The 26687-nt window shown below is 37.6% G+C and overlaps 1 protein-coding gene across 3 annotated transcripts in view; it reads left to right on the top strand.

The window, feature by feature from the left end:
* Positions 1-26687, top strand: part of LOC124170885 (cytokine receptor-like) — a 137103-nt gene that overhangs the window by 98536 nt on the left and 11880 nt on the right. For 2 of the 3 annotated variants that reach the window (XM_046549912.1, XM_046549914.1), the window contains 7 exons: positions 3535-3646; positions 4939-5103; positions 7277-7426; positions 17453-17537; positions 24653-24719; positions 25358-25438; positions 25786-25938. In XM_046549912.1, the coding sequence (XP_046405868.1) occupies positions 3535-3646; positions 4939-5103; positions 7277-7426; positions 17453-17537; positions 24653-24719; positions 25358-25438; positions 25786-25938 (813 nt within the window). The remainder of the gene's footprint in view (positions 1-3534; positions 3647-4938; positions 5104-7276; positions 7427-17452; positions 17538-24652; positions 24720-25357; positions 25439-25785; positions 25939-26687) is intronic. The other variant, XM_046549913.1, reaches the window with a different exon arrangement.

The raw sequence follows: 26687 nt of genomic DNA, 5'->3' as shown, positions 1-26687 counted from the left end.
ACTATCTCGAATACCTCGAATACTTTGAATTTCACGTCATACACTGTCGCATGCACGTCGTTGGTAGTTGATTCGGAAAAATGTAGAGAACTCTTTTAGTCTTTTAGTGCATGCAGCGCCGTTTTAGGCAAGTTGACGAACTACATCAAATTCGCGTTATAGAGTGGTGAAAAGAGTTTGACGTGGGGAACCGAAAATGATCGGGTGAAAGAATCCAAAAATCCCCGATTCCCCCCACCAGGAGAACCTCAGTGCCATGGGATAGTAACTAGGTAGCACAATTCCCTAAATCCGCTACCCCCTCCATCCATCAGCCCTCGGCCCCTCCTCCGAAGCTTTCCTCCTCTCCGAAATCAAACAAAAGGCCCCAGCTCGCGCAGGGTTCGTATTACGAAGACCATAAATCAAAAGCTTCAAAAGAAAATCAAGTTACAGGAGAATAATAGAATCGTGTTTCACCCTTCCCTCTTTCTCCTCCACTGATCTTTTTCTGCCTACCTGCTTGGAAGGTCCCCATTTCTGGAGGTCAACTGCTGCATGAGTCACCTACTAGCCCAAACGATGTCTAGCATTGACTTTCGGCAATTGATATTACACCTTTATTGGATTGAAATATTAGTAATGTGCACGTAATTTAAAAAAGAATAAGGCCAAACACGGCATATTTCTGCCTGTATTTAAGCATTTTGAGCAAGAAAATAAATGTCGGAAAGACGAAATCGATATCCTCGCAGCTGAGCTTCTCGGAAGTTGATGGGGTATTTTTTTCCGAAAACATATATCAAGTTACAATTTATGAGTTATGCTATAATCTCTAGTGTCACAGTCACAGACGAAGGGATATTTTCTCAGGATATTTGGTTTCTCCCTGATAGCAATTTGAATTCATCTGCTTATCTCGTGAGAACTTCCAAAGATGGACTGAAAATAATTGAAGAAGGAGAAAATCCGGTGGAGAATCGCTTGTATTTTGCAAAACGCCTCGGATTGTCCGCTAGCACTTGACAGTAGGAGAGGGAGTAAAGTGAGCTACCTGTTGAAAATGAGAAGTTGGATGAAGCTGAGTATCAGATGGGCGTGCTGCTGAAATGGCGTTTGGTAGATAAGAATGTATCCATCGCAGCAGTAAATGCCAAGACGGCATGAAATAATTTTTTCCCGAGGTGGTGTGTCCCCTAAGAATATTTGAGAGAGATGTTAGTTGAATCAACTACATATATGCCCAAATTGTTTCCATAAAATTATAATATTCCATTAGTCAGCTGAATTCCTGTTTGAATCCTTAAAAGGACATTACTATTACTTGCCAAAATCCTGAGTTTTACTGCTGTGTAGGCAACCTAGTCAAACATTCCCTCATTCATCGTTTTTTTGTCCATCCCCTTGAAAAACGATAGATAGAGGTTCCACTGTATACCTTTTTATTTATACATTCATCAAAGGAAATAGAAGAAGAAATGTACGTTGAATATGCTTTGCACAATTCTAGTATTCGAGGTTTTCGAATATCCGAGCAATGATTTAATATTCAAATTCGATATTCAAGTTCGAGAAATCTGCTATTCAACCCATCTCTTCTGAAAACCATCATTGGTGTGTAAAATTTACACATCTGGCTAATCTTTATCTCTGCTTGTGACTGAATAATTTGAGGAATTGGATTTTCCCTCCATGCTTATGGAATGGCTCTTGAATCATGGCTAGCCATGTACTATCATTTGCACAAGTTGTGCAATCAATCAAGCCCCATTTTTGATGTGTGGCAACCAATGAATCTGACCAATCACTATCTGGGCATGAATCTTTAAGGTTCATGTCAGCTCTGGAATGAATCACCATGAGGAGATTATTATGACATTGGGATGAGACATTTTGATTGCCAAAAAGAAATCACCAGCTCTAATTTAATCGTACTTGCACAACTAACCAGACAAGGAATCAACCTTGACCAGTAGGTCTCACATTGTCTTTTTCCGCCAAAATTTCTGCCTTAATAAGCATGGAATGGAGCATATCCAGACGTATTGTTGAAAAATAAAATTCTTCATTTATCTTTATATCAATTTATAAAATATTATCAATATCTTTTTCTATCGATTTGTTCAAATATGAAACAGAAAAAAGGAAAAACTTGACTGAAAAATTGAATTGGTACGAAATGAAAAGAAGTTGATGAAAATCAAATTGACTGAAACATCCAGGAAAAATTAACAATATAGCCTTAGTAATTTCTCAGATTTCTCGTGCCGATAGATAATACTAAAGTCTGCCTCGTTTATTGTGAGCAACTTGTGATTTCCAGCCGCAAGAAGAGCTCTAAAAGAGACATGTCACTAAATTTTAAAAACCCTCTGAGGTACTCTCCTCATACTTTCCTCATGAATAAAATGCTATAATATATTTTAGGGAAGACCATGATTATTAGCCGTAAGTCTATCAAATCTCGAAACAAAAAAAAGGCTGACTGGATGTCTCACTAAATGCCATTTCTAGCTAAAGAACCAAACCTTGAAGAGACTAGTTGGATTGATCTAAATATCCTCATTTCAAAGGGTGATCGGGAACTATAAAAAATTAGGAGAATAACTTGATTTGTTGCACACCTTTTGCAAATGATTGTACATATAATGAAACTCTTTTCCGCTCTTAGCTCTGGTTATGATAAGTTGTTGGTGGAAGTACAGCGGACTCCCGATTATCCGGCTGCGGTATATCCGTGTTGCGGATTATCCGTGCATGATTCTCACTCTCGCTCATTTTTTTCCGCAATCTTAATTTTAAAAAAATAAAATTGGACACAAAATCACCAGAATTGCTGCATTAATGCCAGGATACACCGGGCTTATTATTTCCATCAGAATTTCCTTCGTAAAACGCAAGCGATCGCACGCTAGCTGCATTCACGGGAGCACCGTGCTCCTGTTTTCCAACCCTCTCAGTGTGTGACTGCAATGCATGATCACAAATGCTCATCCCGCAGCAGTTGCAATCCTGGAATCTTGTGCGAGAGGCGACAACTTAGTGTGGGGCCTGACAGTGTAGTTTCTTATATTTAGCATTGGTTTTGAAGCATTCGTGCAAACCACTTCACTGTATCCATGATCACACAGCCACGGATGTGTGGTTTTCGAAACCAGGCCTTATATAGAGCATTAATAATATGAGTACAACCATGTTATCGCCACTAAAAAGATCACGAACTGGCGGAGAAAGGTCTCAATGAGTCTGCGAAGCCCCCAAAAATAACAGAATAACTGCATAAATAATAATGTATTGTTTATTTTACGTAAATTATGAACGTTAGAAGACATTAAAGTAAAAGTTTGGGTTGTCCGTGTTTTCCGATTATTCGAACCGTGTCTCGCCATCGTTAGCCCATCAGGATAATCGGGAGTGTGCTGCAAATGTTAGTATTTCAATTGATTCTGTCGTACACTAAAGCTTATTTTTATTCATTTTGGTTTCATAGTGCTTCTCACCTTTTTTGTGCCACTGTTTTAAATGTCTAATTAATTTCTATTTTCATTTTTATAGGTTTTGTTAGAAGGATTGAAGAGTTACTATGACTATGAAGTTAGAGTTGCTGCTTGTACTGTTTCTTGCTCAAATTTTTCTGATCCAGTTATAGTTCGAACGGCTGTTGGAGGTATGATTTCTTTCTCCTCTTAGCAATCTTTGCTAATTTAAGACTGGTATAATTGGGCCTATGCAATCATTTTAACATGAGGGCAAATTTGTAATTGATTAATAACAATGGAAGAAATTGGCTTTTTATGAATGTCCTGGTATGGCAAGCAATTATTTTACTCTTCTGGAATTTTCCACATGCTTAGATTTTTTCAGAATCCTTTTTAAAAATTAATAAGTAATCATTTTTCTATGCACAACTTTTGTCTACTTATTCACAGAGGTGAAAAATTCTATTAGGGGATTTTTCTGGCAGGGGTAAACTGTTTTCAAGTCTTTTGATGAAATTATATGGCCTCATGATAAAATTTCATGGTTGTTACAAGTATTCAGGGCACAGTAATAACTAACTATAAATGAGAGATGTGTGGGTTCCGAAGCCCAGTTTTCGGTACCGCCGGTTCTTGGCCTGTGGAACCAGTATTGAGAACTGATCACAGGAACTTTGGAACCAGCTCAGAACGGTGGCAAGGATTTAAATTTGGTGCCTAAAGCCACTGAAATGGTCTGCAGTGTATTTAAGGTCAAAAAGTGAAAAAAGATTAAAAACCGTGGATGTTACTTTCTGATCACTTCGCTTTTATAATTGACACGCCAAAAGAAATATATATTTTTACTCCTACATCAAAGTGTAATCTTAATTTTTTCAGGTTTTTAAGAGTGGTGGAACAGTCGAAAACGCAAATAACTGCTTTGTGCCATTTGCTTCAATGTATTCCACAAGGATATTTGATTTGATTGTTGAGAGCATCGATTAAAACAATGCCTATCACACTAAGGATAATCATAATTAATTTTTATTATTATACTGTTAATTTCTTCAAGCTTTGAGAAATACAGCGTTTGCTGAAAATGATTTTTTTCATATTTGCGGACTTTGTGGTGTCATATTTGTGGACTCTAATTAACGAGGAGCTTGTGTTTGAGCCAATTTCTCAAATACTGCAAGAATATCACGGAATATTCGGGAAACAGTTTTCAACAAAGCAATGACACTTCATCATTGTTGATGCCAACAATAAGCTTTCTCTGATGCTAAATCTCTCAATTTTGTGCAGTGTAGTCTGCCTCAAGGGGAATATCATGGGACCATCTGATTATTCCAGTTTAGACTTTTCGCTTAACCTAGAGCTGGAAATTAATCAATGCATTAGTGCTCATTTTGTCTGTCCCAAGTGTTCTGTAATGTGTTTTTTTTCAGCTTTAAATGTCTGTTTTGACAGTGAATTTCTTTTTGAATTTCTTTTTCAGTTCCAGGAATAATGGAACGTCCCTCTGTTAGCTTCATCAATACTTCTTTGGTCCATGTTATATGGCAGCCACCAGATTATCCTGCCGGAAATACTAATTATTATGAACTAAGAGTAAACCAAAGTGAAGGAGATTTGGAACCTAAGTACTACAGTATACGCCATGGTTTGTATCTTTTCACTTTGATCTTTTAATTCTAAATCAGCATTTTTTTTTCTGCTGATTTAATAAATGAGAATAGGTTTATGGTTTTTGCTGGGGTGCTAATTTCCTAATCATCATGCATGCCTCTGATGCCATAGCAGCTGGAGGTAGCTACATATTTTGTGGAACAGGTTGCAATATGCTGTATCAGTGATTATTTTTGAGAAATTGATTCCAGTTGGCCATTTTGTTCCATATGTAAGCATATTAACAGTAAATAAGAGGAAAGATATCCAATTATCGTAATCATTTTAAGTGACTGTTGAATGAAGAGTGCTCATGTTGTTTTCTCTTGAATCGTGGTAAAAATCATGCGATAGCGCTCGCTTTCTGTTATCATTAAATAATAAATACATATTCACTAATGCATGTATGTTTATTTAAACACATAAATATAATGGTTTAAAAGACATTAGTGCCTTCCATTTCCAAAGGATATGAAAAAATTATGCCTACCACCAAAAAACCTCTCTATAGTGACCTCCAAGTATAAAATTGCCCAAATTTTGCTCCCCACCATTACGATGTAAAGAGGTTTTACTGTATCTTGCTTTCTCTATTAATTTTCAAATGAATTGGGGAATCATTTGACAATGGCAGTTTATAAAGAAGGTCAAAATAACAATGCATTGCATTTAATATGTCTGTAATTGAAGACAGAAAAAGTAATCCAGGTTTCATTGGCTTAAAAATTTTTGGGGGATTTTTTCTCAAGAGATATTGGGCATGTTCTTAAATCATTACTAACTATGCATAAGCTGTAGAAAATAATTGTCATGAAAATATGAAATAAACTGAATGATGGAGAATTTTGGCAGTAATAATAATAATAATAATAATATTTATTTTCCCGGAGATCTTGGCACATGCACCATGATATACGGCATGTCAATGTTTAGTAACAAAGAAGAAGAAAAAAATAAAAATTACCCATACAGATCATATTTACATAGTTATATATTCGTCAATAGAATAAAATAAATGTATCAATAAGAACTCCTTCACCTTAAATTTAAAACTAGACATTTTTTCCTAACTCTTAATGTTTCTAGGAAGCTTGTTGTATAGTAGTAGTTCCATGTTATGGGGGGAAAGGCTGGTTTTACTGGTTCTGATCAACTTTACATGTAGATTGCCAGAGTTCCTGGTATAGTGGTTGTGAATGCAATCGTTGGTAGCATACAAACCAAAATTGCGTTTAACTCAGATGATTGCACTCAACATGTAAACACACGGAATTGGGAGAATGGAGAGTTTGTTGAAAAGAGGGCGACATGGAGCGCTAAGGGTTGCACTGCACATCAGTCTCACTATCTTCTTTTGTATTTTAAAAACAACATGAGCACAGGGAAAAGGGCCCTAAAAAAAGATGCTATAAATAACGCGGGAATAGAACTCACCATAATAAATTGAGATTAGCACTTCATTGTTAACTGTTGACCTAATCGGGCGAACCAAAAAGCACACTGCAAAGAGTTTTTTACGTAGACTGGAAACATGGCTATCCCAGCTTAGATTACTTATAAAAAAATTATTTTATCAATGTGAGCAATTCTTTGAAGAATCAAAAATTTTGTTCTGAGATTTATATGCAAATCTTTCATGAAATCTTTAATTCTAATGAAAAAATCTTTAATTATGTTTCCATTCGCAGATCAATAGATCTATCACATTCGTGTACATTCATATGATAAATAATTTTTATTCCTCTAGACTACACATGCACTTTGAATATCCTCCTACAATTTCAGTGGGCTAATTAACTTTTCCATAGTGTAACAGCAATAATAAGGGAAAAGTTTGTCACATACTTCAGAAAACTGTATTGCCTAAATTACAGCTTAAAGCTTGCGTGAGTGTATTGCTGACAAAATGTTTTATTGCATTATTATAAAATTGCTAATCTGGGAAATTGTTGTAGTCAGTATTTATAATCACAGTAATGATTGCAATCTATATTTGAAGCTTAAGATAGTTACATTTTATCCTTGATTCTTGTCTTGATTTTTGCAAACTTTTTATCGTTTTTAGTATTGTTCATGTTGTTTAAAAATTCTCATGTCTTCCATGATATTTCATGGTGCTTGCATTGTGTAATATTGTAATGTACCTAAATATATTTTTTGCTTTGTAGCTTCGGAGGCGCATGTGTCTGTGCCTGATTGTGAGGTTGAGGGCTCCATCGTCAGCTCTTTCTCTGTGCGTGCCATTAATGTAGGACCAGGGAATGTGGTTTACCGTGGCCCATGGAGCAAGCCAATGGAATCCAATTGCTACCGTTCAGGTATGTCTGCAATATTTTTGTTATTACTCTAGATGAGTAGGAGAAGTATTTCCATTCGTGAGAAGAAGAAGAAGAATATTTTTTACTCCTTATGGAAACTGTCTCCAAATACAGTGGAAGCCTGGTTTAGCAAGTACGGTATTTTACAAGAATCGTGTTTTAGCGAGTGATAGTCTTCGTACCTCCAAACGGCCCATGTTTTACATGTAAAACAAATCGGATTTAGCGAGGTCAAAATGTTCATTTCATAGTTTATGCTCGGTATTACGACAGATATTTCTCGTGGGTGATGCACCGCAGAGCAAGCATTAACTATTATGTTTTGTATTATCTGTTTATTAAACTAAAAATACAAGATGTGTGTCAGATCTACAACGCCCAAAGCCAATTACATCCAAGCTTTTATGTGATTTATGGCCTTGAGTATGCTCCGCGTGCTCCCATTTTATGTTCTTCTTTTGTTAGGCCCAGTTAACAGTGGGAGGGGAATGGGAGGAAGATGACAGTGGGAGAGGGAGATAGATCCCCCCCATCCTCTTTGGCTGGCTTCGTCGCTATACTAATATAATAGGCTACGTCTTAAGCGCGGGAACTTACATTGTAGTGTAACCCCCTCCTTCTTTTCCTGTGGTAGGTATGGAAGTTGAAAGCGCATTCTTGTAGTTAGATTGGCGCCCTTATATTGACTTCTGACTTATGGAAAGCTAGAGCAACATTACCTGTCGCTGCATGCTATATAGCGATGTATATTTGGATGTTTCAGTTATGCATAGGAATGTGGTTCAATCAAGACATCGTCAGATATTGCCATGTAGGAAAATCACAAATGTAACTAAGATGGTGAAATAGCAATCAACCATAGGTTAGCGAGGGAGGACTCAGCACCGCCGAGTAATCAACTTTTAAAAAATTTGTAAAAGCAGAATTACTCTGCTGATAGCAAAAGTCCTCTTCTTATCAACCAATCATAGTGAATCTTCAATATCTGTTCTTCGTACTCTCCAAAATTCTTAATAATTCAAAATTTCACATCATATCAGCAGAACTGTGACACACTTCCCTGCATTCCCTTAAATTTGTTTAAACTAATGGCTTAACTTAGATGCGGGCTACCCTATAGGGCTATAGACTATGCGGGCACAATTAAATAATGCTATTTCCTACACCAGATCCTTTTAATCTCTTGGCAATGATTAAAAGCTCTTATTGTCAAAAATTATATTCCGATCCGAATAGGGTAGTTTCCTACATCAAAGAAAATGAAAGGCATTGATTGAGATTCATTACCCACCATTAGTGTATTCATAATATACAAATTATTTGGTTTTAGAAATACCGGTTTAGACGAATGGCAATGGTCAATTTTAACCTCATTTGAAAAAGGCCAGATTGGCGCCCATGCGATGCCACTCCACGTGACGTCACAGGGACCTAGTTTCTACACGAGAGGATAAGAGTTATACATCGTCTGAGGTTACCAATGCATGCATGAGGCACAGAGCTCAGGGAAACATGTCTTAATAATCACCTATTAAAACTGGCTTAGGTCGGAAAGTTTTCTTCGTTTGATAAGGTATTAATAAACCTTTTTAAGCCAAGCGCTACCGGCCAGCAAGGTACTCAGCTACCCGCTAGCATCCTGCGTCCTATCAGCGCTCTGAGCCTCGATCAAGGTCACCTCACAAGGCGGGAGGGGGAACCATAAATGCGTCGCACGGACTTTTTCCCATCATTCCTACTTACGTGTCGCGTTTTCGCGCGCTTGACATTTTTCACTTTTCATTTAATCGCGAAAAATAGATATCGACATTTAAAAATCTAAAAGCGTGTAATACGTACGTACTCCAGGATTAATAATCTTTTGATTTAGGCAATAAAAAAATAATAGGAAACCACCCTATTTTGGTTGCTAATCCGTTCCTAAGCAGTGCTTTCATTGTAGGTTTTTTAAACCGCCCAGGGCTTTTTTTTCAGGGGACCTGAAGATTTAGTACATTCAGTAAAATATTTATATTATTGCAATTGCTCTCCAAAAAACACTCAGACTTTGGTTCGGCTGGCGAGAGTTGTCTGATGACTGCCCAAAAGGAGGGGTAGAGGACCCTGCACCAGCACGAATTGCAGCCAATCATTGCCCCCAAAATGCACTCTCTCACCCTCGCCAAATCATGCAACATTGTCACACGCATGTGGAGCCAAGAAACAAGCCTGAAACACCAAAACAAGCCCTTTCTTCGAATCCCCAAAACAAGGGATTGTTCCTTTGGGTCTGTCGCTCCTGGCGGCTCCTTTCTTCACGGAAGCATTTTGTTGCATTTAACGTGCACCCTTTCCTACCTGGCAACTGTACCCCCTTCCCCGAACTATGCCCTCCTGCCGGTCATCAGGTAATTCTCGACGACCAGACTGTATAGAGGGGTGAACTCGATGCACCCGATCGTTGAGCACGATCCAAGGCAGAGGGATGATGGGGCCTCGGCATTCAGCAGAAGAGAGCGATTGTAAAACTTCTCCCATCCCGTCGATTGGATGCCCTCAATCACACAGCAGTTAGGGTGTAGATAAAGGGTGGAGTTGACTCGCTTGGAGGGGTGCAATGTACTCAGTCTTGAGGGCGTTAGTAGTTTGTGAGGTGGTTTGCACAAGTGCATCATGTCCGGGAAACGTGTATATTTGGGCCTTGATACCAAAATTAAAATTATAGAAGAGTGTGAAATTTGCTGGACTTCAAAGAGTGATATCCAGAGGCCGTTTGGTGTCTCTTCATTTACGTTGCTCTCAATATTAAAGAAACATAAAATTCTTGCAGCAGTGAACGAACTAGGAACACTTAGCAGCCAAAAATATTTGCGGCAAGGAGGACATCCGCTAACGGAATCTGCACAATAAAGTGGTTTTGTCTACAAAGGTCTGCAGGACTGCCTGTAAACGGCGTAATGTAAAGGCGAAAGGTGACTACCCTTCAAATGGAGAGCAATATCTTCAACCACCGTATCATGCCGTATGCCAATTTTCTCAACTGACTGATGTAATGGTTAAAAATTGGAAAACTCCACAAAACTGATATTGTGGGCATGGCGAGTTTGCAAAATTATCCAAAAACCTCCACCACCAAACATATTGATTCCAACTAGTTATGCTCTGTTTACAGCTGTCTTCGGCGATCAAAAAATACAAGAACAGGAATAAAATTACCGAAACTGGGGAATTGATATTTCTTTAAAACTAAAGATCTCTTTCTTTAAATATGTTGATACCCAATTAGATAGTGCTTAATATCTTGAGGTCTGTGAAATTTCCGAGACGCAATTTTGTGAAATAAGGCGAAATCAGTAAATAAAAACGAAATTTTGCATTTTTTGCGAGTTAAGGTGAATTAGCCAAAAAATCACATCTAATGAGTTATAATAAGGCTAAGCCTTCATTGTTTAATGCTGCCGACGTTCATTTGCTCTACCTCATTACGATTCCAAGGTCAATTGTTTAGGCTCTTGCATAACTCATCCCCATAATATCGCTCACTGTAGTGATTTCTCTGCCAGAATTTTCTGTTTAATTTATCACAGCCTCTCTCTTCGATTCCCATGAATCAATCCTGAAATATTTAGAATGAGGTGCTTTCTCTTTCCTGAAGAATTAAATATTATGAATTAAAAGTGCTGAAAGAAATTTAACGCGGCCGCGGAAGATGGGAAATATAAGCTCACACGCCCGGCATGCATCAATGCCGAGCAGTAATTCCGGTGACTCATCGCAACCCATTAGACAGCGTTATTGGATAACTTGTTCAAGGAAAACCTGGAGTTTGGGTCTAATGTAACAATTCTGTTGACTTAAACACGGTGGCTGGCTGGGAACTGGCCGCCGTTCATAGCACGGCCGACAGCATGGCAGAGAGTTGTCTCGTCTGAAAGTCGTGACATGAACGGTGGCCTGCGAAAAAGTCGCTTCGTCAAAAAGCGGCCTCAATGTAGCACTGCCTGTATTTCACGCTGTAGACGAAAATGACATTCGGAATCTGTCTGTTCTACAATCTATCTCTCTTATTTTATTGATATGATCTGATCTTCCGTAGTATGTTGGCATCCGTAAGATATGGCTAACTTCGTCAGAAAAGACACTGCTCTTGAATTTATCTAAAAGGTTTAGTCTATTTTTCAATCTACGGCCCGACAGAGATTCCCATCTGAGTTTATCTAAGAGGTCAGTTACACTAACAAGACTATCGTAACGACCTTTCACATACCTGGCAGCTCTTCTTTGCACGCGTTCTAACTCTGTTATTAAGCCTTTTTCATGAGGGTCCCAAACACTGGCAGCGTATTCCAAATGTGGTCTAACGAGGGAAAAGTAGCTAATTTCTCTCACTTTGTCGTCGCACTTTCCGAATATTCTTTTAACAAAACCCATTTTACGATTAGCTTGACCGGTTATTTCTCGAATATGTTTATTCCACGATAGATCATTATTGAGTCTAACTCCTAGATATTTCACGGATTCAACAGTCTCTAATTGGGTAGAACTCTCCGAGCTACAATGCAAAAAATATCATTTCGACATTGGCCTAATCTTATACACCCATGTCTCGTATAGCGCAAGGGATGCGTTCCTTGGGGTCTTTGCGCTATACGAATTTGCGTTATACGAGAGCGTTTTAACATTGGGAAGATAGGGATGCGTTCCTGGTAGCATAGGTCTTGGGTATTGAATTTCCTCTAAAACAGAAGTATTCCCATAAATAGCCTTAGAAAACATTATTTATACAAATTTTTATAGTTTAAAACATCTTTGAAGATAGTATGCAGGCATTTGAAGACTTTTATTCACGTTAAAAAAAATTCTTGCGTGCATTTGAAATTCCCTCCTGTCGTGCGGGTGGGCTAACATCTGCTATCTCAGGGGTTCGTAATGCATTGCCGGCAGTTGACGATTTTTCAAACCAGTCTAAAAACAACTATTGTGTCACCCAGGCCCTTTTGTCGCTCATCGAAATGACAGGCAAATGCTACTTTGAATGCCATTTCATAGCTAGCGGAGTTTATGAATGATAAATCATTTTAATTTGAAGTCCTCCGAGTCATTAGCAGCTACATGAAAGTCTTTAAATGCCTTGAAACCTGACCCAGGTTTCCCTTTCCTGAAAATGAATGAACGAGAATGCATTCTTTTCCAAAAGAATATGGTCTAGTTGAGGGTGAAAGGAGCCACCTTCAATCACAGCTTGGAGTTCATCAGAAAATGTTGTGGTGACTGCGCTATCAACACTTGCAGATTCACCTGATATCGCCGCACTGAAAATACCTGCTTGCCGTTTAAATTCTGGAACCAACCGGAGCTTTCACTAAATGTCTCGGAGCGATTACCACTCGTCTTTTTGTACTGATTCACTATGAACTTTCCGTATGTGTAGACCGCTTGGCTGAAGTTGGTGCGGCTGAGGTCACTGATGTTTTAACTTCGTCTTTATTCAGAATAAGGCATTGTGCGATTAAACTTCCGCGCAATATCGCTTAGACGTTCTCCATTTTCAAAGCAATTGACCTATATCAATTTCTCTTCTAGGTTTATGGTTTTTCTTGATAAATTCTTGATTTTTCTACCCGCATTCCTATTTTTTGCCATTTTCTCTTGGTTTTTATTCTGCATGGCTCTATCGAAATCACCTTCTACTGCTGAACTGTATTCTTGAGATGCAGAGGGCCTACGACTGCGGGGAGGGAACGAAGCTATTGTGTTTGAGACTCTTTAGCGGACCCTCTTATATGTTGACGCTATTCATGCGCAACTCGGCCACCGCTCCATTTCTCCCCCGTGAATACCGATGACCTTGAAGGCTTAAGCGTAGACCCTCTCCCTGGAAGTCAATCGCCCGATAACCTATGACGGCAAAAATTGCGTCTCAACCAGTATTGCTTATAAAAAACTCATTTCCACTAGCCCCACGCTTAATTAATGATCTAAATTAACTAATTCTGTTAAGGAGACGAGATAAATTACTTCGGTAGGCCGGCTATCTGGACCCAATGACGAGTAATACTTTTGGCCATTGCACAGCAATGAATTTCGATTAATACATAAACAAAAAAGAAGATTTGAGGCAAGCAATAATATTAAAATGCGTAAAATGATAGAAATTTCGTGTGTACTTAGCGTAAGTTCACGTTTTATCACGAGAGCATTTAAGATATTTGATTAGGCTACACTGCGTCGCAATGTTTCCCCGAGGAACGAATTTGCGCTATATCGAAATTGCGCTAATCGAAATTGCGCTATACGAGACATGGGTGTATCTAATTCTTCAGGTGAGAAAGCACCTCATTCTTGATGTTTCAGGATTGATAAATGGGAAATAATATTTCAAGTTTGTTTGAACCCGATTATTTTTAGTTATGTGTGCTTCTTTCACTACCTTTCCTGACCGATTGGCAACAGCTGTAATCAAAATTAAGCAATTTTGTTGTATCTAGCTGCTGTCCTACCTTCCCTCAACGCCTGGGTAAGGGGTATCGAAAGGGAACCCACGACATAAAACATTTTGGCCAATTATACAATACTATAGGTTATACCATAGCTACCCAGCACTCAGTTTGAAAACACCAACGTGAGTGGTTGTGTTTTGCGGTTGGACTGTTTTTTTATCGTGGTTCCAGCTTTAAATATCGAACGAAGGAAAGGAATTTTAAAATGCCAAAAGCTAGTGATACCGCTCCTACCAGGGCAGGTGAATTCAGCTGAGAAGGATTTTATGTGAAAGACAGAGTATTACTGAGCAAGGTTTGCGATAAAAGATTTGAATTTGAAAGATGTGACATGTTGTTGAAGCACATGAGTAGCGATATACATAAAGGTGCGAAAGAAAGGGGACCTCTAAAATGGCAGCTATCATTTGGACACAGTCAGTCAAAGAAATCGAAGGAGGAGCTTGTTGTTGCTACTACTGAAGCATTTTTAAAGGCTTTATTTAGTGTAGAGAAACTTAATAATAAAAAAATTCTGGAATGGCTCTCGAAGTATACACATATCAGGTAGTGGGGATTTGCCGTTTGCCGATTGTATTCGCCAAGAGTACATACTTGAACCATTCATATATGTACCTTGAACCAATATTACTTGAACAATTTCCTTAATTTAGTTTTATCAGAAATTTTGTACAATCAAAATTGTATTAAATGCTATGTAAAATGCTTAATAAAAGTATAAGTATTCATGAAACGTGTACCATAGAATAATAAAATGCCGATAAACGTGGAAAAATTGTAGCATTATAATAACACCACCAAGATTTTCTATAACACCGAAATCACATGGTTTTAAAACATATTTTAGCAAAAAATAAAACCACTGTCATGGACCTCTACTAATATCGGCTTTAAAGCTCTTTAACTTCATTAAATACTGCGGAAACGAAAGAAAAACTGTAAATAGGAACGATTATGAGACTTTTGTGGGTTTATTCAACACCTTCGGATACAACAAGCGCTCAGTTTAGTGAGTTATTTCCGAGGGATTATGAGCACTCGTTAAACTGGGCTTCTACTGTGCCATTATGAAGGAGGTCACATATTTGCTGTGTCTTATCCATGTAGTCTCTGAACTTGAAAAATGTTTGTTTGATGAGTTTTTATAAATAGCCGAGTCAGTATTTATGGTCGTGAATTGTTTAAGATGGTGAATGCAGTCCTGAATTTTTGTGCTACTTTAAAATAGTGTTCTATATTGTCATGGTTAATATTGAATAATTTGAAGATTAGTAAATTGTACATGCATACAAATGGTTTTCCATTAACTTAAGTGTGTAAAGTAAATATTCAATGAACTATATTAATAATAGCAATAAACATATCCTGAAGAGCCTTCATCTATCTTTCCTGCATTTATCATTCTCCGTTCCCAGTCCCAAATAAAGTTTCATATGGAAAAAATAATTTTTTAAGTCATATATCGTTCCCCAAAAGGATTTGTGGGTGTCCTTTCTGGTGGGTTGTTATTCTTTGGTCAGTGAGAGAAATTCAAACAAGGCAAACCATTTCCTTTCTTCGTCAATCAAATACCTGACCAACCACCGAGTCTCCTGCAACCCAGAGCATGACGCGCAATGAAGTACGTAGAATAAAAGTACTACTGAGATTTTGAATTTAATAAAAGAAGAGATATTGTCCCAAGTTAAGTGTGAATTCATCGGAGTATGTGTTTCTTGCCTTGATTTTAAGAAATATGGCAATATGGCATAATCAACTACTCGGCTACACCGGCTTAAAACACAACTAAAAGCACTAAATTATCATATTAACTTACCGTTGGTAAATCAGATCGGCATATTAGCTGTCAGATCCAAAATAAAAGTAATAAAAATCCTTAACGAAACTGTCTAAAACTTGAAAAATTCACTGAAACTAATTGGCGGCCACCACGCAAACAAAAACAAGCTCGATCTGCTGGCAATGGCGGCCACTTCAACTAGTTAATAATGTTGCTGCTTGAAAGTAACAGCTACTGGGTGATTTTAAAGGGGTCGGTTTGACCCGCTCAGTCGGTTTTGCCCCACTCTCCCCTACTGTGACAGGCATGTAATACCATGAATACACCAGCGGCATTTCAGACTCGGCCAACCGGAAAAATCTGCCGTGGCTGAGCACAGCATATCATGCGACCATGCCATTCACTTGGAGAACACAAAGGTCCTTTGCCATGTGGACAGAGTCTGGGAAAGGCTGACCAAGGAAGCAAATGAAATTCGATCAGTGACTAACACCATGAATCGTGATGCTGGTTATGCCCTAAGCAACTCCTGGAATAATACATTAGGGGGGTCCGGGAAAAAAGGCGGACCAATCACAAGTCACCTGACCAGGAGCCCATACTATATAAGTCAGGTCACTCGACTCGAAGGCAAGCCCTGATGACGATGGATGACACGGCCATCGAAACGTCGGCAGAGATGGAGAACCTCATCCGGTGGGAAACCCGAAACAACTTCAATGTTCAAACTTAAGTGTCTGTCGTTAGTAACCATAAATGACATATTTTAAATACTTCGTTTCATTTTTGTCAAATGATGGATGTGGGAAAATAATGCATCACGGCCTTGATCTTCAAACATTCAATGCGGGAAAACTTTGCTTTAAAGAACAATAAATACGGGAAAAAGTATTGTCTGTATGGAACTTTATTTGGGACCCGGAACAGCAAACAATGAATGGGGGAACTATAGATTGAGGTTCCTCTGTGTAACATTAGTGAAATGTCTCACTGCTACATTTAAGCTATTTCTGTTCAATACAAACGGTATAAGGTAAATGAAAAATTTTGACTTAATGTCTAAATATTCTCATTTAATGGTTTAAAATTAATTGACCAATTGATGAGAATTCTCGTCATTCATATGCAACGGTCATGATGGGAGTGACAAGAACTCTTGCCGTCTATGTGCAATGTATTAAGGTGTTGGGTACTTCTTTGTCATTTATGGAGTCATCAAGAATTAAAGGTCGCAATGGAATCATTCAATCAATCCTGAAATCTGTCATTTTTATGAGATAATTTGGTGGATGGATGGGACAGATGAATCATAATGGAAAAACAAGTTTTCCACATTTAGTCATTTTCTTTCTTGAAAATGAAAGAATGCAAAATTTTCCACCCACTTTCCGCTAGTCTTTGAAGTTCTAGTTCATTAAGTCATTCAGAGAGGCCCAGGTTTGACAGAAGGAATCACTCATGAAGGAGTTTATAAAAGCGAACCATGCCATAATACACATGCATGAGGCCAAGAAGTATTGGAGCAGTGAGTTGCTTCAAAGGAGTCGGCAGCGTCATGAACTTATTAGAGAAAGGGTAAGCCCATCGATATTTTGCTGCTAATGACTCAAATGACTCGAGAAGTAGGCGACGGATTGAAAAACAGAAATGTATGGATCTCTTTATTTTTCAAATTCTATTGCAATTTTGCAATTGATAGTAATAAAAGTGTGGTGAATTAGCCTATTATTCAAATTATTTCTAATTTTTTTATATTTTTATCCACAGGTCCACCTAAAGAACTTCAAGTTTGGATTCCCCTTGCTTTTGGAATTCTTGTATTGCTCCTGGGAGTTGTGTATGTGTGTCGCAGGTTAGTGTCAAGTCTATTGGTGTTGCGTCTTAGTGAATATATTGTGTAAACTCATTCCACTGGGAAATTCTTGCAGTAGCTCTAGAACTTGAATGCATAAATAGCTTTAATGAATCACTTTCTAAAAGCATATGTTCACTTTGATTTAATACTAGGAGGACGGGAGTTCCCCGCTACCTAGAAGGATGGCTAGGGGTCATTTAACCCCTAAAATGTATTTTGGAATAAAACGCCTCATTTTCATCCAATATTCAGTTTATCGTATAAATTGTTAAATCAGTTCATTATAAACACTTGTTAACCTTATTAAATAGTAGGGATGTGTGAGTATTCGAAAATTCGAGTCAAGTCCTTGGTACTCGACTTGAGTGATTCGAGTAGTATTACGAATGCCGGGTCGAGTAGTTTCGGTTACAAAGCTGTCGACGTCAGGAAGTTCAGAAATCTGCCGACAGAAAGTGGTATCATGAAACTTGTGTAGTAATTTTGTTTATTAAGTTGTTCTAATTCCTTAACCTAGGAGCTTTTGTATACGTAGCAGTCAACCACGATAGTAGTCGCCATGGTTGCCGAATACATTTTCGTCAGACCGTCTTCCGCCCCCACGGCGTTTTTGGAGTAATCAGAGTGGACCACAGCATCGCTCATACTTTCTTATTTGATACTTTTGTACCTTCCCATACTTTCTTTTACTCAAATGCCAAGGGAATACAGTGGAACTTGGTTAGTACGTTCCTCCTTAGTACGTTTTCCTCCTTAGTACGGCGATTTCCCTCGGTCCCGGTACCATCCGAACAAAATACAGGTAAAAGAATTTGGTTAGTACGTTTGAAAAAATTGCGCTTTCCTGGTTAGTACGCTCAATTGCTTGCCGTGACGCAACCCGCAATTCGTTCTCTAGTGTCTTCTTAAGGGTCGCAAACGTCTGAATTCATGATTTAATTTATTATTATTAGCCATTAACATTCTTCCATTCATTCCACATCTCTTTCTTCTACCGTAATTTATCCAAATGCATTTCTGAATTCTTGTGACGTGATCGACGTGATGAAAAATAAAATGCGCCCATTTTTCAGGAATGTCTGACTACGAAAAACTACAGCCAATAAGAAGCCCCAATTTTCCCCACCCCGAGCTCCTCACCTTCTGTTGCCTTTGGAGCGCTTGGGAGTGCCCACTGCTGCGCACAAAGTTCGTGAGTGGGCAATTGTTGCTATTGCACGAGTTATCTTGATGAAGAAATGAGTCTTAACGGTATTAGACAATTCCCACATTATCTAAAGCAGTACTGCTCCATAAACTCGACGTCGTGCGTATTTACTTGACTACTGTTGCGGGAGCAGACGATGCTCTGGATCTCCACGCGAAGCTTAGCTTAAAAATACTTGATCTCGGAACGAAAGCAGACGACATTAAACAAGTTTTAAAAGTAAATTTCAACTGCATAATATAAAATCTTCTTGTAATTACCTCGTAATCTAATAATCTTGCGTGTTATTATTCGATATATCGATCGCTATAACAATCGATATGGCTTTATTCCTGAAGCGCGAATGTGTACGGCTGTTGCCGTAATTTAAGGTTAATATAATTTTGTCCAATTTTTATGATGTTTAAAAAACCAGTTGACTTACTCCGGGTTGTTGTTATATTCTCCGAGTACGCTGTGAGAAAGAAAAATGACTTGTCTTCGCTTGTCTGAGCTTCACTCGTCCTCGTTCTGCAAATGTATATAGGATAAATCACGGGAGATAGACGCCGTAATCATGGAATCGTCTTCGGAAATCTATGAAAAATTGCGATTTTTATTCACATGGTATTGTTTTTCAATGTAGCGCTCATTTTCTTGATTTTAAATGTGAAAAGAGTTCAGGAAGGCGATCCTATGAGAACTACCGATAGTAATTGTAATTATGACGACTTTTTCACTGCTCAGGGAAAAATTTCTGCTGTGTAAGTCATTTGGAACTGTCATGTATCTGCTTTGTACCACTGATTTGTATGTGCTTTTGAACTACTGTGGAATTGAAACACGGTACACAGCAGTTCATGACGTCATAGCATCGCTACCATGTCATCAACTCATTTGAAACATATTTTGAACTGCCTTGGATTTCCATTGGAAACTGCTATGGGACTCATTTGGATTTAAATTTGGAAGTCGTTTGTACCACTCGTTCATCCGTTTTGAAACTGATTTGTACCATTTGGAACTCATTTGTACAACATGCCACCTCCTTTGTAGCAGTTCAAGATGGCGTACTCAATTTTCTTGAAGTTTATTTTAGTCTGTTTCGGATATTTAGGCAAAATGACTATTACGAATGGAAGTGCGGCAGTGCCGCCATTAGGCAATTGCTCCATTGCTTTGCAAAGCATTAGTCATAAGCGAAATACATTCAAGCTCGACAAGCTTAACATAAGTTTCGTGTTTTCATATTGCGGAGTGAGGGGCAAGTCACTTTGGTGGTCAAGAAAGTCCTTATCGAGAGCTTAATTCCGATCTTACGTGGTTGATGTGGATCATTCAGTGTCCATTTTTGAGTGAAATGCCTTCGTTTCTGGAATTTTTTTCTTGAAAACCGTCATGTTAAATATCTAAAAATACAATGGGAAATGCGAAAAAAGGCCTTTCCGGGTAATCGAACTTGTCATCTTCGACATTGAAATATATTTTCGAAGGAGGGATTCATGGCGAAAAAATTCAGCCCTAAAATGCGGATCCAAATATGGACATAAATTATTTCCTAGGGATCGCGAAGACAATATACATCGGTATGTTTTATCATAGAGTAAGTATATTATATACTTACTCTATGGTTTTATGTATATTAATCTATGCAAAATACTACTTTTCCGGTAGTATCAAAGAACGAAAGCAATGAAAGAAAAGGTTGCAAATATGCCGTAAAATTCACAATATTTATAATTGCGAAGTATACTTTGAAAGTATAGACATTGAATTTTTACGATAATAATATACTTGGAAACGCAAAAAAACGCGAGCGCTATGAATTTGTTATTGAATACCTTTATTATACGTAACCAAAATTCTCGGTACGTAGTGAAGATAATCTTGTCGCATTTCAAATCGGACCCAAAAATACGATTTAAGCCACAAGGAAAATAGAATGATTTTTAAACTAATTCGAGTGATTATTTGGGAGTTCCGTTTCTATTAACTGACTTGCGATTATTTCTTATTAAACTACGTATGCATTTTTATTGCATATATGTATTAAAGAATTTTCGTTTTCTCGACCAAACGTATCAGACTGAACCTGGCCATGGTATGTTGGCGCGTAGAAGACAGTTCCAAAACAAATGATGACGTATATAAATCGCATGGATTTGTTCACAGAGAATTACAAACGTATGGAAAGCCGTAATACATGAATCTTCTCAGTACACAACAGTTACAATACGAATGATGACGCCCGGAAATCCTGTCATCTCGTTCAAAGGGAGTTCCAAATGAATTTTCTCCGTACACAGCAGTTACAATACGAATGATGACGTCTGGAAATCCTACCGAATCGTTCAAACGTAGTTCCAAATGAGTAGAAAGCAGTTCCAAACGGACACACTCTGTACAAAGGAGTTCCAAAGGGGATCACAAATGAGTTACAAACGTCTTCATATTTCTAATTTTTGGTACAAATGAGTGAAAATGAGTTTCACAGCAGTTCCAATGCAGATTTTGGTGTTCCAAAGCAGTTTCAAAAGGGTTCCAAAGCAGTTGCAAAGCAAAAATTTTTCCCTGAGTGATTGCAATAACCCCGACTGCTATTATTTACTTTCCTCGTTAGTACGTTTTCCTGGTTAGTACGTTCATTTTTCGTGGTCCCTTCAGAAACGTACTAACCAAGTTCCACTGTAGATAAAAACTGTCAGGATTTCTATGGAGAAAATGCAGCTTTAACATTTTAGTGGGCAATGCCAGTTTTTCCAGGTGTTTGACATGACAAGTGGTGCCATCTTTTAGCCTGTTTCGCACTAAGTGCGTCCAATGTTTAATTTTGCTTCCTTCCTTAATGTTTAATTCCTTTGTTGTGTTTAGTTTCTCTCTTGAACTAACAGAAAATAGAGTCTATGGTTGTATAAACGAAGTAAGAAATTAAAAAAACTTCTTTTTTGATCTACAAAGCTAAGTTCTATAGTTTGTTCGCTTTGTCCACTAAAATTCCATTAATATTCAAGAACCATGTAAATCGTTGATATAACTTCTAATAAAACTTCCCAAGGTTTCCAAACTTTGGAAAGAAAGAACTTGTCCAGCTACACAAGTGTGTTGCTGGAGACATTTTTCTGCAGGCAGTAATACTGTAACGTGCAAACTTAAAAACCTGCCACCTGAGAAATAGAACAATTGGTTTTTCTGCATGAGAATTTGAAAGGTTCAATTATTACATTTACAGATACAGTCTTAATTACAATGGTACAAATATCTTTATTGAGGGGTCTTCTGAGCAGTTTGGATACTTACATTGATGAAATATTGCTAGAGGTTAATTAATTTCAATTGTGCTTATGGTACTGTTTAAGACATTTTAATTTTCATTCACCTCCCAATTATGACTCAATTACCATCAACGTTTCTCATTATCTTTCCCTATTTGCATCAATCTGAGCATTCAAAATAGAAAATTTGCAAGGGGATTGAAAAAATGAGAATATGTTGGCTCATTGCCTAGTTCAAGAATTAACACACTCAACTCCACTTGATACTCGCGAGTAGTTTTCAACTCAACTTGAGGTCAAACAGTACTACTCGCACATTAAATATTATTTCCAATGCCAAAAGTTAATGACAATTATTTTTAAAAAATCATGAATTAAACCATATTTAGTAGTCGATTGTAAATGTAATTATGAAAATACATGCACACAATACAAAACTTGTGTTTAATATTTAAACAGTAGGGACACTGGGTTTACAAAATTTGCATAAAAAATTTAAAAAACCATTACTTAGTGATAAATCTCAGGCAGACAGTAATTATTTTAGCACTCTTTCCACAAAATAATTTTTTTTGCATTGAGCACATCCATTGGGTGATTTATTCATTTACATGTACATACTACCTCGCAAGCTGCCTAAAAGGCACGTGGCAGGGGTATTAGAACATCAGCGATTTGCACTTAAAAAGGAATTTGTAAAATGGAAAGGAAATTGGTGAAATTTTGTGATATTTGGCACCTAATTCTTTTTTGTACCTGTGGAGTTGTGGTTGTTGGATTTGGAGGCATGTAAATAAATTGATACATACATGCTATCGGTCCATGTCAAAACCCAGTGCTTGATTCTAAATTTTTCTGATTTATTTGGAATATACCGCATAAAAGAGCAGCTGCATCTCATTGGATGGAGCTGTGCAAAAGCTGTTACACCAAAGTCGCCATTGGATTCATGATCTTGGTCTTCAGAACTGGAATCGTTGCTACCATCACACACAAATGATGATGGATTGGTCAGATGGTCCTTGAACTGATATTTCCGATTCATTTCCAGACTGATCTTCTTCGATCGCCCGTAAAACAGCTACAACACTCTCTGGTGCACAATAGTCCCTAACAGCTATTTGAATGGCGACGGTTCTCTTCCCTTGATGTCTTTCTCGACTTCTTACTTTCATCCTCAACTTGCTGCTTACATGCATGCAAAAAAATCTACAAACGAAAGCGCAATATGGTAGAATCTTCTTCAGTTGCAGTGGAGGTATAGAGAGCCAGAGAGCACTTGAAAAGCATACAAAAGCATAAAAATTTCAGAAGTAACGCTAATTGCCGTTCGAAAGGTAGGGTCTCAACCGCCAACTGTTTGCTGATTCGCACCTTCAAAGAACTTGCTGTAATGCTACTTCTCTGTCCTACGGATTCGAAGAGTAAGATATACAATAGAATTTTACAGTCCACCCAATTCCTCCGCTCTCTCAAAAGGAGACAGGATTCTTCCCTGCAGTCCACCCACCCCAAACCCCAACGCAGTTATGCGGCACTATAACGGGGCACCCGGCAAAGGGGTAAGGCCGTCAGGCAAGAAAAATGAAACAGTTATTCATAAACCTGTTGTAGCATTGATGAAAAATAATATCTCTAACAGCTCTGAATCTTGGCTGACGGACAACACTCATGGTATACGTGTGATTTTCCAGTGAGGGTAATACAAAAATCATTGAACAATAAAAGAAATACAAAATAAAGATATCATAATTGCATGAATTTCACGCAAAGCAAAGACTGAGAAATTTTTATTAACCTTTGCTGCCTGTATAATATCTGAAGATTGAGTACAAAAAGTCACTTTGCCTAGGTTTTGGAATACAGGTAAGAGCCCATGGGACGAAACTGGCATTGAACTGGGTACTTTGGGGTTCAAAATCAAACAAATCATCTACAGCACTAGTCTCTTGCTGATTATATGATGTACGTAGCACAAAAGAGCCTACAGGCAAGAAAAAAGAAGAAAATAGCACAAAAACAAGTTGTGGGTCAAATGACCCCAGCCATCCTTCTAGGTATAACGCGTCATAAAAATTAAAAACAAACTACTATAATTGAATTTGCACTAATTTATCGAAATATAGAGCAAAATGAACAAAGTCAAAAAGTTTCAGAATTAAAAAAAATATTTTAATAAGAAAAATTAATTTCAATTCTGAAAATGGGCCAAATGACCCCTGCTGTCCTTCTTGTGATAAGAGTTAGCTTGTGAAATTATTGATAGAATTCTGCATATTATTTATGCTAGCAATATTGCAAAAATTGTATGCGACTTATTGTTGTTTCTTTCTGCAGAACGTATCTAAGGTTGCTTTCTATATTTCCACTTTATCCTCCATAAAAATAGATTTTGCTAAATTTCCTGTTGAAATTCGAAGTAATGATTTCAAGTAGTTTATCAAAAATCAGTATATATTGTATGGTACATCTTTATTGATATTTTCTTTTTCGCTGAGTCTTTAAGGTAATGCATGTACATACTTTATGTTTTGCTCTAAAGATGGAAAATGGAGAGTTGCATAGTGTTACTGAGATCTGCATCTCTATGTTGAGATTGTATGTCTCCTGTTTATGTATTGTTTTATTAGCTAATGCTATCATCTGTTTTTCAGGCTGTATGCTCACTTTGTAGAGATAAGTAAAATAGAAGTCCAGATCCCTGATTCATTGAAGAACTCGGTAAGTGATATTTTGGGTGTGAACTGCATCATTACAGATATTTCTTATTCATTTTTTAAGTCTAAATGAAGGTTTCTGATGATTGAGGCTATCAGGCTATTGCTTCTTGATTATATTTCCTCAAAGTCATATGACATGGGGAATGGGGAAAACTAACTTGAGGTGTGTCAAAGTGCTATTCCAAATTGGCTGCATTCTGAATCTGTTTTTTTGATAGCGTAGGCCCACTATTGCATTGATATGACTTTGAGCTTCCGTGGATTGTCAGCTTATGTTCCAGCAAGTAGTGTCTGAAAAGACAGCTCCAAGAAATGAGTGAGTCCTGAGCCTAAAAATCTGCTTAGAGCTGGGGAAGTGCACAGTTGTTGTAATGAATTCACTCCCCTCGATTGTACCCATATCTTATGTGTTTCTAAAACAAGTCTTGTTGATTCAAAAAGTTTGAAATTTTAGTTTTTGAAGCACTTGAATCATGCCAGTATCAATTCACGCATTTGTTTACCTCTCATTGTTATTCTTTTTTGACAAGGTACATTTCATGATGTCTGTGGCACTCAGAGCAAGTTCCAATTAATTCATGATGAGCTTTAGTAGGTGCTGCCATTTTGAGAATTGTTCAATGGATTTCTTTGTTTCAGGTGAAAGATAAGACTCTTCCCCCTGATGACCATGATCGATCTTTGAAAAAAATGGGTATCGGTGGATCTGCAGATGAAGAGGTATTAACTTGGCTTCTTCTATTAAAAACGGCTTAGGTGTAAATGAAGATGTGCCAGTTCTAGCCCTTGCCAGTGGCAGTGAAAATTATTCTGTAGACAATTTTTTGCAGCAATTATTTAGGATTGAGATTCTAACTTCAGGCAATTATCTTTGGGAGTCTTTGTTTTGTACATTATTTCAAATTTATGACTTTTGAAAATTTATTGATACCTTTTTAATTCACTTACTCTTTTAGTCTACACTTTTGTATTAATTCTTTGAATGACCTAGAAAAATGAATCAAAGACTATTATTATTATTTCTTGAAAAGTTATGGGCAAGCTAGTTATGATGTTGCTTAAAACAGGCTCTGTTTCAGAAACTCTTGAATGGTCCGGAAGGCCATGGGCGAAATCCAAGTGGTGGCAGTAGCGGTCGTGGCTCAGCTCATGAAAGTGTTTCTTCGGAGCGAACATCTGGTACCCAGATTTCATCTGACTCAGGAGCAGATGTTGACAGGGTAATGAGAAGTTTTCTTACATTCCAACTGATTGTATCTTAATGCAGGGTCGAAGGTTGTTGTAGCAATGAAATGTTAACTCTCAGTTATACAAAGTCAGCAGGACCGGAAAATTGGAACTTCATATTATTGAATTTCCTAATTTCTAACCTTTTTAATGATCTGCGAAAAAATGTTTTTTTTTGTTCCCACCACCCATTTTTGTCTGTAGTAGCCTTTTTTTTAACATTTTCGGTTGTTATTTACGATAGAATTTTGAAAAAATGCTTGTTGTAAATGACTTCATGCTGTGAAAGATCATTAAAAAATCATACGACCCTAAACGTACCACTTTTTAAGGTTAAATATCAATGATCTTAGCACTAAAGAAATTCCCATCCGTTAGAGAGAACGTAATCAAATAATGAATTGAAAATTTTTCATACAAATTTAATCTTAGAAATTTGAGGTCAGTAGCGAATAGCAACTACATATTATCTAAGCATTAGATAGATATTTGTTCCCAACGCCCACTAAATTTTAACGGCAGCCGGCCTGACTGCCATTTATGTCGCCCTCTATCGCTTAGTGACAAGAAAGAAAGAAAAACAAGGGTCTTAGCCCGTTTCCAAAATAACCTTCTTAGGTTAATATTTGTAGTAGCTACCGTACTTACCGGTTAATGTATAATCTTTTTAATTTGTTATTTTCATTACGATTCAGTAAGGATCATAAATTATGTAGGATATGAATTTCTGCCACCGAATATT

Source organism: Ischnura elegans, chromosome X (assembly GCF_921293095.1).
Source record: "Ischnura elegans chromosome X, ioIscEleg1.1, whole genome shotgun sequence".
Classification (NCBI taxonomy): domain Eukaryota; kingdom Metazoa; phylum Arthropoda; class Insecta; order Odonata; family Coenagrionidae; genus Ischnura; species Ischnura elegans.
The sequence above is the reverse complement of the archived record's forward strand: the minus strand, read 5'-3'. Positions and strand labels throughout refer to the sequence as shown.